Source organism: Ctenocephalides felis, unplaced genomic scaffold (assembly GCF_003426905.1).
Source record: "Ctenocephalides felis isolate EL2017-DRISC unplaced genomic scaffold, ASM342690v1 CF-g0.4_SCAFFOLD_01492, whole genome shotgun sequence".
NCBI classification, from domain to species: Eukaryota; Metazoa; Arthropoda; class Insecta; order Siphonaptera; family Pulicidae; genus Ctenocephalides; species Ctenocephalides felis.
The window spans coordinates 38,454,042-38,470,565 of NW_020537646.1; the positions used below are offsets into that span (position 1 = coordinate 38,454,042).

A 16,524-nucleotide genomic window follows, 5' to 3' on the forward strand; every position below is an offset into this window, starting at 1 on the left:
AAACGTAAGTTTATTGATTAGAAAATATTTCTATATTATTCGTAGTTTCTATGAATCTTTGAAGTTAATAAAATGGAAAGTATTTTTAGGCGAGACAGATATTACAGCCGTTCACAGAATGAGATTATATTGCCAGCAAAAAAGTAAAAAGAAAATACAAACAGTCAATGAATGTTAATTTTAATTACATGAAGTTTTTCAAACACAATTACATGATGAGTGAAGTTGTAAAAACAATATTTGTTTAGGCGTTGTTTAACATAATCCACTGTATGAACGAATATTATAGAATTTATTATCCAGCAATTACTTCATTTCTCTAATGAAGGTTCATTTCTAAATACTAATTACAATGACAAACCGATCATGTCATATCTGAAGTATGACTTTATTTACATTATGACTTTATTACAGTATGACTTTATTGTTTTTAAATATTATACATATTTTTAATGCTATTATAAATATAGAATTTATGATTTATCATTATATAGATGTGTATAATGGTTGACACTAAGAAGTGTGTACATCACGAGTGTTACCATATAAATAAACCTTATTCAAAATTGTTATATGATGTATTTTTTTTAACTTAAGTTTGCTGCTTTGTACAGTAGTATAAGTAGAAGTTTTACTTCAATCGCGTGTGATCCTTACGCACACTCTTTTTTTTGAACGGTCGCCATTTTGGTGAGACATTTCTGTAGCTTATACGAATGCATCACCGTAACGGCTAAACCTGCTTTTGCCAAAAACTAATCAGCACATCTCCCTATCAATAGAAATTTAATGTTTATTGAACCAATCAAATCGGTTGATCCGTGCGCACGAAAACGTGGACAAAGAAATGCGGACATACAAAACATGCACACACATGCATTCTTTCTTACGTATTCGAAGATGTTCAAAGACCTCTGGAACGTGAAGATTTGCAGAAATTTTTATTTTTGATTTTCGACCCATTACTATAACTTATCCTACGGGAAGTTAATTATATCTAATAAAATTCTTATCTTCAAAGTCTAAACAACCTATATAACGTGTCCCATATCAGAATATTTATCTACTGATATCTCCTAAAATTCCAGACAAACCTGATGAAATCATGCTTATTAAAAATCGATCGAACCTTAACATCATGTGCACAATAGTTCGTGTAATATCAATCGCAACGATAACAACAATCAATAAGTTCGATCCCATTAAAAACGCATCAAAGCGAACGTATAGAAATGGGAGGTAAAGAACTTCCGTTTGACCGGGCGGTCTAAGGAAATGGAAGATCCGCCAAGCCGTTCGACCAACCGGAAGCAGTTAACGTTTCTGGGTCGCCGCGGACGGATATCGTATTGACCCGGTCGGTTTGTGGGACCAGCGGTGACAGAAGGCGCGGAATAACAATCGAACTAAATGTTCTTTTTAGATAACATTTTATCTGGTATAAGTTTATCAAAAGAAACGAGGATAGAATTGACGTTACGTATTATTTTTTTCATAAAAGTTACGTTCTGTTTTCTTGCTTTTAAACTTTGCCAGAAACAAATCATTTTTCATTCGAAACAACTCTAATAACTATCATTCTTTGAATGAGTTGTGTGTAATGTATAATGAAAAAGTACAGTTGACCCTCGGTTAACACGGCACTCTGGGTGCACGGTTTCCATACTACGCGGAGCTAAAAATCCGACATCCCTCCGACTACACAGACTTCCTATTACACGGTTTTTGTCCAACAGCCCATAAGTTCCTTGCGCAACCTATGAGTGATTATAGGAACTTTATATCTAAAGAGTATTAATGTAAGTTTTGTTATCGACTTTTATCTTCGTGCTGTCTAAGTACACGTTTGAACTGACTATTGCGTCACGCCAATTTTTGAATGAGTTGTCTATGTCATACATATCATTTCGTCCGTATTACTCCTTCTTCAAGTTGTATTTCTTGGTCTCCATATAGCACGATAAAAATGGTTCGATTTGTACTAACTCTGAGTCTCTCATAGTGCGATTGCCATACTGCACTATATAAGTTTCCATAGAACGCACTACGAAATAGCTTGAATTGTATGTTAAATACGAGTTTTCTATAGCACGGTCCCCATACTGCGCGGTACGGATTTGCCGCGTTAACCGAGGGTTGACTGTATATGTATAAGTGGATGCATATTTAATTTTGTTCATTTTCAATAATCAAAATAAAACTAACACACTGACACAAGTAATGGAGACAGAGTTTCACGAAACACACAAAACATAAATATTAGTCAGAAGTTTGGGATGAAGAATCTGCTGAGACCTCTGTTGAGCCATGAAAGTCTGATGAGCCAGAAAAACAAATAAACGCTATCCTTGACACAATCAAACCTATGTTATTGCATGCCTCTGTTGTATGAATTGTCCCACAAATGATGAAACTTGCCGGCAAACTTTAATTTTTTTTTTAAATGACACTCTCAAAGTCGAACTATTTTGAAAATTTTGAAATCATAGTTCAACAAAAATTCTTAGTTCTTGAAAACGATGTGCTATTGTGTTATTGTTTTTGACTTTGTCTTTGACAACAATCGAAAAATGGTCATAATTTTATCAAAGCTCAAAGAAGAACTTACAGAAACTACAGACAACATTGAACAAAGCGCTAAGACTAATGCAAGATGTATCGAGTGACCCACTGACAAGACGCTACTATTAAACAAAATACATATAAGAACAGACTGACGTACGATTTTAACAGTATGTATACGATTTTATAAAGAAGCTCACTGAGAATTTTTACCTCAAATGTAGAAATCACGACAATATCAACATTCGGGCACTTGGCCAATTCACGAAAAAAATAGTTTGATATGGCAAACACGCCATGCCAAACTGTATCTTCACCGACCCGGCTGCAATTGAAATATAATGAAATGAATGAACATATCGATTTTGTAATTATTCTTTTTGACATAATTGCTATGCAATTACTATGTATGTGTATTTTAAACACTTAGTTTCAAATATTGTTGTGTTATCTTTTTGAGAAAGTGTCAAACCTTCTTATGTCTTTCTCATATGTAAAATAAAGATACTATTTTGTCTATATTATTGTATATATATGATATACTGTTTATAGTGATCAAAAAATGTTGACTGTTTACGAAATGTACAATGAATTGACATCAAAATCCCGAGCAGATTAGAGATACACCTAAATCAAACTATAAAGGACATCCTGCGACCTCAACAAAACTCAAGATTGGGAAAGAAAACGGCTTCTTGATAATCTTTAATCTCCATCGTTAAAAATATATACTATGAAAAAACGTATTGTAAGATAGATGGATGGATCCTGAAATAGTCTACAGTACAAACGTTTTTATATAAAAACCCTGAAACGAATTTAAAAATTAAAAAAAATATAGTAATTTAATTAATAGTAACTTAGAAAATTACTGAATCTTTCCTCAAAAACTAGTCACAATTGAAAAAAAATTATAAAGTGTATTTTGAACTGTATTTATCAATAAAACACTAAAAAAGTGAGTAAAACTATGAAGTAGTATAACATAACCTTATAATGACACGCTATTGGCAAAATAAACATTAGTCCGACTTCTCGCATATGTTATTTTTAAGTGCAACAAATTGTTTAAAAGACTCATGAAAGTTATCTTTTTTGCACTGGTTTATGTTGCCAGAAAATCCGACTTGCTAATTTTGTTTTTTTTAAGTTTCAAGTCTTTCTGGTTGGTTTGATACTAAATTTAGAAATAGTATGTAATTTAATATTTATTTCTTTAGTCAAAAACGATTGTACTGATTTTAAAGTTTTGAAAGCATATGCAGACTAATGTCATAAAACGTAGAATATATAGAAGTTTAATCTCTACCAGATGTAAGAAACGGTTAAGCAAAACACCCAGATCAACTGGCTTTAAATGATTTGCTTTAAAATTCATCCAGCCAAGATTCTGAACTGGCAAACATGTCATGATAGGCTAAATAAATAATATTCATTAATATATTATTTAGTAAAGAGTTATATATTTGTCAAAAATGTTAGCTTGCAATTGAGTATTGAGGCGTTTTAGTGCATCATAAAAAACAATAACTGCTGCTTCATAACTTAGCACATAAACATTTTAGATTAAAATTAGTTATTTATTATACTTTTTTCTTAGTGAATCACGACATGGACCCCAGCATTTCCAAGAAGCCCTAGGGCTGCTCCAGGCATCTCAATATTGGTACACAGACGATGGCATCGATAACTACGTCATAAATAACGTTCGAATCTCCCAGACTCCAGATGGTTTGGTGAGGATTGCCAGAAACAGCAACAAATGTATGATCCGCACAAGCCCAGCAAATGGATCGGCCACATTAACGACACCTTTCATGCATTGCACGGCATCCATGGGACACACGTCGCATTTATTCGTCAGGTGAGTCGAGATAATAAATACATTATTTTCCTATAGGAATTGACTCAGAATTGCATATTCATTCAGTATTGACATTGATACATATTGACATAGTAATATTTTATGGATCTTGTTGAAATAATAAATGCGTCAGTAATCTATATGGTACAAAATTGAATAGATAAAATAGTGGAATATATGATATTATGCTTTACCGCAAATTACTGGAACTTCCAGGTTTTATAAACGGACATTACATAAATATAATGTATTTAAAATAAATCTAACTATAAATTGCGTAATGGAATTATAATAAATTATTATTCTAATCAAGAAGTTCAAACAATCGATTTTTTAAAGTTTCACTATTTAAGAATATATGTAGAAAATGATTTTTCAAATAAGCATTGTTTTCTGAACTTTATACGCGTTGTTCTCGAAACTGTCTTTTCTGGTTACGATACCCACGATTTCTCAACTTTTATTGAATTGAGTTTTCATTAAAGGCTTTTCGTCGGTAAAAACTAAGCTCATCCTCTTTTTCCAACTTTTACTATTTGTGAAATATTCGAAAATATGAGAAAAAGTAATTTTCTTCCAAACAGTTTTTATTTTGTGGTAAACAATTTTTATTAACTTGTTCCTAGTCCATACGAATGCGACTTTAATTCATATTTTTTTCGTATTGTTTGGACAGCTAAAATGGGGTAAGTTAGGTGCAATCCTCAAAACAATAGAAATATCAATGTGAATAATAGTTATTATCTAAATTTTAAAGTTTCCAGAATTTTTTGCATTGCAATTTGGTTTCGCCAAATGGAGTATTAAACTCTGCATAACACAAAAGTATTTTTATTCATACATTCATTTTTATTCATATATTCAAATGTTAGGTTTGTGATTATTTATTTACCATGGGGAAAAAATTATGAAACTATATATTGGTGCTCCAGATTTACATATTTAATATATGAATAATAAATATGACAACTTTACCATTTTAAAATAATAAAATTTTGTAAATTTTCCATAAGAAGTATTACAATTTACTTTGATGATTATTACGTTAATTTTTGCAACTAAATTAAAAATTAATTATTCAATTCAAGAGCAGAGTGAAATAGTGAAAATATGAAACTTAATTACATTATCTTAAATTCAACGAGAAAATTCAAATTTAACATGCAAGACAACTAAATACATTTATCGCTAAACCGTTTAACAATGACAATTTAGAACTAATTTACTCGCTCATTCTTAGAAATCCCATCTGTAGCTTTAAGTTTTAGTATTTTTTTAAACCAACTTTTATTTCTTACGTAAATTTAAAATTGCAATTGTTTAGAATTAATTTGTATAAGAAACAAGAAATAATGAGAATTGGCATCTCCTGCACAAATTAAATATTGTCTAACCGACTCAATGCATCCTAGTATTGTATTATCAAACCCAGTACACAATCAGGGGCTGTTGTTTTATACATATAAATGAAAATCTACTAAAAAATGCGATTTTGTTACATCTGATTATAAAGATAGAAAATAGCGCATGTATCTTTCGTGATTATTTATTGAGCCGTATAAGAAGCATCATCAAGAGAAATATCTCATTCAGCATCCCAAAATATAATATAAGCTTACTAAGTATATCAGTATTTTTAGTATAAATAAAATATGTCCGGGGATATACTTCATATTTTTCCAAATTTTCACGGCGAATGGATGTATGATTGAATGAAATGAATTCCTAACAATTAGACTCACAGACATTCTTACATCCATTTTCATGTATTAGTGTATAGATCAATTCAGATACAAAACTAATATTATTTTTATTAAATCAACTAGTAATAAATTCATTACACCAAAAGAATATTATAACAACAATAATATAAAAATATATTATAATAATAATAATAATAATAACTAGCTGTAAGTGGAATTCTGTCTTAAGGCAATTAGGGCATCGTGCCTTAAGGCAAATTGCTGGAACTTCCCGTACCAAAAATTATTATTTTTTTAAAAACGATTAACATTTTTGAAAAAAAATTAATTAAAAAAAATAAGATTTCTGAGAAACTATAAATTTGACAAAAAATTACTTTTTTTTGAAAAAAAAAATTATATGAAAAAAAAATTTTTTTTTGAAAAAAAAATTTTTTTTTGGATACAAAAAATTTTTTTGAAAAAAATGTTTTCTTCATTTTGACATATTTTGGAAATTCTGAACTTTTTTTAAAGCAATCGCACTGCTTGAACTGCATAGAGACGAAATGTCAAAGCGCGCATGTGCCGCGCCGCCGTCTAACGCATAAGCATTGGTACGGAACCCATAAAAATGTAAAAAAAAAATATACTTATTGTTAAAATCTCTATAAAATATCTGATAATTTGATGTGCATATGTCTAAGGATAATTTTTAACCGCCGAATGGCATTATTTTTTACTTTTTTCATTAGATCTCCGAAACCGCTAGACCTGCCTCCATGAAAATTTGATCAATTCTACATCTTGTCAATACAAGTAAAATGTTTTTTGAATTATTCAAATCGGACGCTCCGTTCTCTTAAAAACGGAGGTACCGTTCTTGGCACTTTTTGCCCCGTATCTTCGGAACGGCTAGACCTGCCTTTGCGAAAAACTAATCAGCACGTCTCCTTATCAATACGAATCGAATGTTTTTTGAATTATTCAAATCGGTTGATCCGTGTTCCCAAAATCGTCGACGAAAATTTGTATCCGCACATACATACACACACATACATACATACATACATACATACATACATACATACATACATACATACATACACACACACACACACACACACACACATACATACATTTTTTCTAAGGTATGCCAAAATGTTCAGAAGGTTTTGAAACGTCGAGAAATGCAAAAATTTTCATTTTCGATTTTTTTGCGATTACTATAACTTACCCTACGGGAAGTTAATAACTATTTTAACAATATTATGCAAAGCATTTATTTTTTAATTTGGTCCAGTTGATGTAATTATCTCGGTATAAATTAGTATTAATAATTTCAAAATTCATACCATATTAAAAACATTAAAAAAAACATTATCAATATTCTTATTAATTTTATATTATATTATATTGCGGATACTTTAACTTATTAAGGGATATACCACATTTTACCTTTTAATGCCATTACACCAATTGACAAAGCCATTTATACACTAATAATGTGCAATAGAGTGTGACACTATATTTCCTAAATGATTGTAAATATAAATCAAACACCAATCTATAAAAATATAAAAATGTTATTTGAAATTAAATAATAGTATTATTTGCGTATCAAAATTGCGACACGTGTTCTTCAGTTTGTTTTTAGACATAATTTGTTTTGTTGAAATGTCATATCATCATATATATCACCGAAATAAGCGCACGTGCGTGTTGCTCATGATGTGGAATAATTGTGATTTGCAAATTTCATGAAAATTTGCATTAGGAAAAGCAAGACATTTGAAGACTCAATAAAAAAGCAATAACAGATAATAGATAGAGAAAACACTGATGGTGAGGGTTTTACTAAATTGAATAATTTTTAAATACTAATATTCAAACCTTAATTTTCTGATTATACAACTCCTAAAATAATCTTTTTATTTAGATGAATATGATAAGAATGTTACAAACTTTATATCTATTTTTTATCATGGAACTAAATGTGTTTTGATCCTCAATTTATTTAAGAATTTGAACTCAATAAGAAAAACCTAAAGCAAACGTATGGTTTATCACAATTATTGCCAATTTCCTTTCTTTGGTCTTGTTTTACTTAAACTTTAAAACACAAAAAATTACATGTATGAAATTCAAAGATACAAAAGTTTGCAAATTTTGAACTTAATATTTTAAATAAGTTATCAGTTTGCTATAAAATACACAAATGTTATTTTGTAGAAGAAATATTTGATTGTTCTAAAAAAACCAATTCTTCAACTAAGTAGAATCAATAGTTTTGCAAGCAAAAATTTTTTAAATTTAGATTTTACTTTATAAGCATCTCTATTTTTATTTTATATTAAATATCTATTGATGTCATATAATAATAAATGATCAATATATATACATTGTCGCTGCTATTACAAATAATGTATGATAATATATTCCGTTTCCTTAAAATAACTTTATGAGCAAGGTTTCGTTTCTAAAATTTCCCCGAATTGGAGCTTACGTAAAAGCTGATTCATATACCTTACTTTATAAGCTGCTTAAATGTTTAAGGAATAGATAACGTATTATTCTCTTTGATATACCCTCATATGTGTATTTTCATCTATTTTCACAAATTAATAAAGGATTGTGACTTGAATTTGTAATATGCCTAAGCTTCAAACAAGAAGCACAAATTTTTGGTATGATACTCGCTCATGTGTTCATTTATCATTTTTACAGTTTTAATCAACTTAATGAAAAATTATGATTATATTTATTATGTGTACATATTTTGATACATATCCATACAACAATTGGCGAAAAAAAACTAAAGAAACAAGAAACGGCCAGGCTGTATCTTTACGAAAGCACGATTTCATTTAATCACGGCGATTTTCAACGGCTATCTTTCAAACAGGTTTTGAACTTTCAAAATTGGTTCAAAATTTTTTACATTTACCTACTAACTATAAGAAACGTTTCGACCAACTTATCAATGCGATTTCTTATCTAGTTTCATCAAATAGCTTTAAAATTCTTAGAATATTTACAGACGTTTTCGTTCACAAACACCTTGTTTTTTTTTTAAGTTTTGATGTCAAACAATTCACTATTACTTGAAACGTCCAGAAAATATTTCGAACCTTAGAATTACAATTTTACATCTAATCGGTACATTTTTCATATCCAAGATTTACGATTGTTCAAAAGTTCAAAAACATATATTTCTTTAAATAAAATAGAAAATACATAAGAAGGATTCATACATAAGGTGTCCACCATCGAGTGTTATCATACGTTTGCATTACATGGTAAATCGTTCATATTATTACATTTATGTATATTATAAATAAACAGTATTTTGTTGCACATATTTCAAAGCATAGAAAAGGTTTGGCAATTCATAAAAAAATCACATAAAAATTATTTTAATGACAGTGTGTTCCAATCGTCGCTTTGAAATCGAAATTGTCGTGATCCCTGCATTTGAGGTAAAAATTTTATGCAAGCTCTAGAAAAATCCGTGATCCCTACATTTGATGTAAAAATTCTCTGCGAAAAGATGCAAAGTAATTCTAATTGAAGAAAAAACTATATTGAAAATTTAATATCCAAATCTTGTGTTGGCGCCCCCTAAGTGCGCTCTTATTTTTCGCATGCGTCGCATCAATGGTAGGACCGGCCCTGATTAATACTTAATTTTATATTTTAAGTGAATTAATTTGTCATATCCTGTTTATATGTGTATCAATCAATTTGCCATACATATACTGTATTTTATATTATTTTAATTTCTGGCACATCTCAGCTGCTTTTTGACAATAATAATATAGACATTTTATTTTTTTTATTCATAATCATAAATTTATTATACATATTCTAATATTGTCTAGGTTCAAAAGTAAATTGAAATTTTTGGCAGATGATAGTTTTCATTTGTTTTCAATGTAAACAATAACATGTCGTTTTTTGCATTCTTTCCATTTATTTCTACAATATTGCACATACATCCCAGTACTTTATAATCACATACATCCTAGAAAATTTCCTTAACAAACTTCAGAAAGACTTTTCAAAATAGAGTATACAGTGAGTGCTTGTAATTTAATATGAACTTTATATAATAGCAAAAAAGCTCAAATCGATTCTACGTTTTAGTTACAAAACGTTTGTATGAGAAGAAGAAAAAGGCTGTCTTTAGGGCTTTCCCGGAAATTATTTGAATTTTTCTTGCCGTAAGAACCATCTTTCAACTTCAACAAAAAATTTAAAAAAAGAATTGGCCAAATTGGTCCAGGCGTGGTTAAGGGAGTATTCTACTGTAGAATTTTGAAAAAATCGAAAAAAATTATTTTTCATATTTTCAAAGTTTAGTTATTCAAAAATATGTCATTAAAAGGATTTTTCAAAATTACTATTATTTCCTGAGTTATAGCCGTTTTAGTGAGGTGCCCTCGGTTCGGGTCCGACTTGTCTCAAAACTTTGAACGCGTTTTTCTCGGAACTACTTTTTTCAAGCTGGCGGTAAAGATATCTCGAGTTCTAATGAACTGATTTCCTTCAAATTTGGAGAGGGTCTTCTCTATACATCGCTCTATCGTATGGACCTTGCCCAAAACTATAACTTCTCATTTAGTATTTTTAAAAAATACGGAATTGCTAAGAAAACATGAAAAAAATTTTTTTTTTTTCAAACTGCCGCCATTCAAACAAAAACAATTTTTTTAACTTATCCAAGGTTCATACGATAGCGGCATCTATTATAATTAAGAATCCATCTATTTTTTATGTTTCAAATCACCAGGAGGGTTGGAATCATGTACGCCAGGACACCCTCTTTTTTTGGGAACTTCCACTTTGACTGCTCATAACTTTGTGAATTTTAATTTTTTTTTTCTAATAATTTTTTGATGTAATGATAAAATATCAATAAACAAATGATAAAAAAATCGATAGTGAAAATATTATTTGTTTCCTTTATACAGCGCTTCAAAAACCGGGTGAAATTCATGACTCTACAGTAGAATACCCCCTTAAGTTATGCGCTTACCAACACATTTTGCGATTCATTTTTATATATAAGAAGATAATCAATACTGCGATTGCTATATTGCATTTTGAAACCCATGTACTAACTAATTATTGGATACTCAAAAATATTTCGAAATACAATTGTTGGCTCATTCATGAATAATTAATGAATTGTTTGATGATTATATCATATGTTTAAAGCATGACGAATGATTCCTTTAAAATTTACAACATGTAATAAAATTACGAAACCCTTCAATATCCACATCGCACGGGAGCCTATAAATTCACTCATAGCCCATCCTCGTGGAAGAGCATTCGCAAACCCAAGAAATCCACGAAGAGGCACGCTTCTAATAAATTTATTAGGCGCTAATACCGCAATGTGTATGGCTGTACGGTTGTACATGATTTATGATTTTCCTTTAATATTTAATGCTGCACATGTGGGAAAGTTCATATATCACATTTACGGCAGTTCGTGTTAAATATACGTTATCTCCACGTATTCCCTATCAAATGATTCACAGGAAAAAGGGTTACGTAATATATAGTTGAAAACCACGTATACAGTAAAATATAATATATATATATATATATATATATATATATATGTATACAGGATGTCCCAGACCTTGACGTCTAGCCGAAATAGGGTTATAGCATTGACCTTATATGTCCTGACAAAAAAATATGATTGATTCAACCTAGAGCTTGAAATTATGACCATTATTCGATTAGTTTTTATCAATTTTTCCATTGTATATTTGGCAGTAACAGTGAATAACATTATTAGGACCACAGTGAAAAATCTAGTTGAAAGTAGCATTTTGTCATTAAGGCAAGTTGCATGAACTTCCGAAAATATGTTATAATTGAGCTTATAAACCAAAATTGAGATTTAGATATTTAAACAAAATTTTCAACCGTTTCAAAATAAAGCTTTTTCTTTTATTTGAATATAAACATTGCGATTTCCAATTGATATCTCTTCATCATATCTAAATTATCTGTGATTATATTAATTATATTGCACAGACACGCGCTTGTATGTCTTAAAATTGTAGCTTATTATTCTAAATTTTAATTAAATAATATAATTCAACCAATTTTTGTAGGACTGTTTAGTGCATGAGCTTTATAGCCATGTTAAAGTTTCTTAAAAACGTTGAAAATTCTTTTTACGTGTGAAATATAAAAGAAAATGTATTTATGTAAAGAATTATGTAAAGAATATTTATGTAAAGAAAATGTATTTATGTAAGTAGTTCCTGATATTATTTAATCATTTAAATTAATTGTAACATTTTGTACTCAATTGGAGAAGTTTTGATGACTGCTCACTTGCAGTGGCGTCGGAACCGTGTGGGCTCTGTGGGCTTGAGCCCACTCATGAATTTTGATGGGGGGCTCAGGCCATCTTTCAAATAGTTTTTGATTTTTTAAAATCGATTCAGAATTTTTAGTTAAAACGTGGAAGAAAAATTTTTGCTTTTCTGCTAATTACAAAAAAAAACTACTACTTACTAAAAAAAACGATACTTTTTATCGTGTTACATCGAATGGTTTTTGAATTTTTGAAATCTATATTGCATTATTTGAGAAAACGTCAACTCAATGTGTAATTTTAATAAACTTTTAAAAAAACTGGTTAATTTTTTAAATTTTGATGATTTTTTTAAATTAAATGACTTGTTGTAGAGCCGTAATATTTTAGTATGTTCTTTAAGACTATGATATATCTATCGTTAAAAAGGTTTTATAAAATCGACAATTTTTTTTACGGTTTTCTTCTTTGGTAAGTTAAAAATAACACAATTGCCCTAAGTTTTTCAGAATAAAGACTTTGTTGATCTGTGAATTTGAAATTTCTCAAGTCGGTCGACTTTGAAAAGCCCTCTTTAAAAATATAGTATGTACTACAGGGAGTTGGTAAGACATACATATTTATTTGAGAATATACTGGCAAATATTGTGTCCAGGTAAAAATAGCCAAAATAAGAGAAAGATTAGGTAGTTAAGAAATATCTTTACAATATCTCATAAGAACGTGCAGTTCTGTTTAAAAAAAACTGAACGACATCATGTCTCGATGTAAATTGCTGAAATTTCCCGTACCAAAAATTAGAATTTTTAAAGAAGATTCTTTTTTTTTAATTATGAAAAAAATGTTTTTTTGAGAATTTTTAAATTTAAAAAAAAATGACTGAAAATTTAGATTTTTTTCATATTTTGAAATAAGTTGTAAATTTTGAACTTTTTTCAAAGTAATTACGGTGCATTAGCTGGGTAGAGATGAAATTCGAAACATTAGTACAGAACCCATAGAAATGTAAACAAAATTTGTTCTTATTATGAAAAATTCTATAAAATATCTGATAATTTGATGTGCATATGTCTAATGATCATTTTTGATCGCCAAATGTCATTTTTTTTATTGAATCCTTCAAACCGCCAGACTTGCCTTTCCAAAAATTTTATCAGTTCTTCATTTTGTTATTACAAATAAAATGGTTGTTAATTTATTCAAATCAGACGCTCCGTTATCTCAAGAATTAAAGTACCAATTTTGGCACTTTTTGCCCCTTATCTTCGAAACGGCTGAACCTGCCTTTGCCAAGATCTAGTTAGCACCGTCTCTAAGTCAATACCAAACTAATGTTTTTATTTTAATTATTCAAATCGGTTGAATGATTATGTTCATGATCCATGTTCATGAGATCATCGAGGAAAATTTGTATCCGAGCACACACACATACACACCTACATATATCAATTTTTGCTAATGATTGCCAAAATGTTCAAAAACCTCTAAAACAAAATTTTTTTGATTACTATAACTTAAACTTAAATTAGCCGTAGTTAATTTAATTAAAACTTCTGTAAAAATTGGTAAGATTTATATATCTAGCTTTAGATAAGTCTAAGTCTAAAACTATAGTGTGACAAGTAATGCCAATAATTGTCATGTATCACTTTTGAATCTTTATTGCAATCAATCGCAAAATTCATAATTACTTATGCAAATTATGTTACAAATTATCTCATACTTCTAGTATCCTCATAGAATATTCTGCATTACGTTATTGTCGATATTAAATCCTCCTGATCTATCCCAGAATGCTTATATTAGGCAAACGTTCATCTTAGAGCACATGACGCGTTGAATAATTAATGAAACAGGCTGTATTCAATTTCTGATGAAAGCTCGTTCCTTCGTTCATCTATCCGTAAGGATATCAATGAAACTCATCTGAGTTGTATTTAGTGTTGACACACGATTCCTTTGATATCAAGCACAACAATTAACAATTCACGATAGTTCTGTTCTGTCTGTACTTCATTAAAATTTACTTTTGCGCAATTAAGTAGTTTTTAGAGAGAAACAATTATTTCACCTTTGAACGAACGCAATTTCTTGCTCGAGAAGGAACGTTTGTTAAGGGGGGCGATACATGTAATCGCCTTAATTTTTACCATTTTTTGAGGACTTTTTAAACTGGGAAGGAATGATTGAATCTTTTTGAACTTTTTTAGGGTTATTTATTATATATTAAAATACACAAAAAAATTATTTTTTTATTTTTTTTTTTTAAATGGCTGCCGTAAAAATAAATCTGCCAAGACCCTCTCGGAAAACGCCATCAATTTGCGGGCGTTCTCACTTATCGTACGGTGATCTGAATTTAAAAAAATTAGTTTGTACGTGTTTATAAAACATATATCTTCTAGTTAAACCAAAAAAAAATTAAAAAAGTCACAAAATCGTAAATTGGCACACCTTAGAAAAAAAAAGTTCGATTTTTCACCTTTTTTTCAATGGTTTTTTTGGTAAAAGGGTTAATTTTTAACTTCCCGTAGGGTAAGTTATTGTAATGGGCCGAAAATCGGAATTGAAAATTTTTACATTTCTCGACGTTTTGAAGGTTTCAGAACGTTTTGGCATACTTCAGAAAAAATGGATGTGTGTGTGTGTGTGTGTGTGTGTGTGTGTGTGTGTGTATGTATGTATGTATGGATACAAATTTTCGCCCACGTTTTCGGGCGTACGGATCAACCGATTTGAATGGTTTAAAAAACATTCGATTCCTATTAATAAGGAGAAGAGCTAATTAGTTTTTGGCAAAGACAGGTCCAGCAGTTACGGAGATAAGGAGCAAAGAGTGCAGAAAATAGAAATCGAGTTTTTGAGAGAACGGAGCATCCGATTTGAATGATCTAAAAAACATTCAATTAGTAATGATTGGGAGAAGGGGTTATTAGTTTTTCGCAAAGGCAGGCCCAGCCATTTCGGAGATACAGAGCCAAATGTACAAAAAATAGCAGTTTTTGATAGAACTAAGCGTCCGATTCAATTGATTCAAAGAACTTTCTGCTTGTCTTAACAAAATAATTGATTTTGGAAAAAAAAAATTGTACCATTTTTTTTTTTTTTTTTTTAATTTTTTGTATATCGAAAATAATTCAGATTTTATTTTTAATTCTGACTATAGTTCTAATATACTTTAAACAAATAATTTCAACTCTGCAATTCAGTTTATATAATTCTTATAAATATTAGACAATGTTACAATATTTATAATGATCTATTTGAAAACATTCAATATTCCTCGAACATTTCGTTACGGTACGGGAAGTTCCAGCAATTTGCCTTAAGGCACGATGCCACCCACCCCACTAGTTGAAAATTTTTTTGGAATGTTTGAGGTTTAACTAGAAGCTATTACTGTAAAGTAGATGTGTGCAAAATTTCATTGGAATCGGTTGAGAACTTTTTGAGTTATCACGCCCGCAAATTTCAAAAATGTCGTTTTGAGAAAAACGCGTTTAAAGTTTTGACACAGAAACAGATAAGAGTACAATAGCACTCAAGCGTCGAGTTGAGGCATGGCACTTAAATGAGTTTTTATTGTATAAATAATGATAATTTTGTTTTGAATATTTACAGGCATATTTTTGAGATGTTATTGTAACGATTTATGAAAGAAAAAAAAATCGATTTTTTTTTTCTTGTTACATGTATCGCCCCCCTTAAAGAGTGGTTTCATTAAACGCCATAGCAATTAGGGGTTGCATTTAGTTTAATGATTTTGATTTATAATGATATTTAGATTTAGATTGATAGACTTCTGCAAGGTTACAGAAATTTAAGAGGGTATTCTAGTGTAGAAATTCAATAAAATCGATTTTTTTTTTCATATTTTCAAAGTTTAAAATCTAAGAATATGGGTACGAGAAGATTTTTGAAAATTTGAAATATTTTCGGAGATATAGGCATTTTACTGACTCGGTCTCCATACTAGTTTGGCTTCACGCAAAACTTTAAATGCGTTTTTTTCATAACAGACTTTTCAGTACTGTTGACACGATTTCTCGAGTTTTAATCGACCGATTCAC

The 16,524-nt window shown here is 29.7% G+C and overlaps 1 protein-coding gene across 1 annotated transcript in view; it reads left to right on the forward strand.

The window, feature by feature from the left end:
• The window catches only part of LOC113371217, an 80,094-nt gene that overhangs the window by 60,297 nt on the left and 3,273 nt on the right, over positions 1-16,524 (forward strand). Inside the window, exon 6 of the mRNA XM_026611856.1 lies at positions 4,163-4,426. Within this exon, the coding sequence (XP_026467641.1) occupies positions 4,163-4,426 (264 nt within the window). The remainder of the gene's footprint in view (positions 1-4,162; positions 4,427-16,524) is intronic.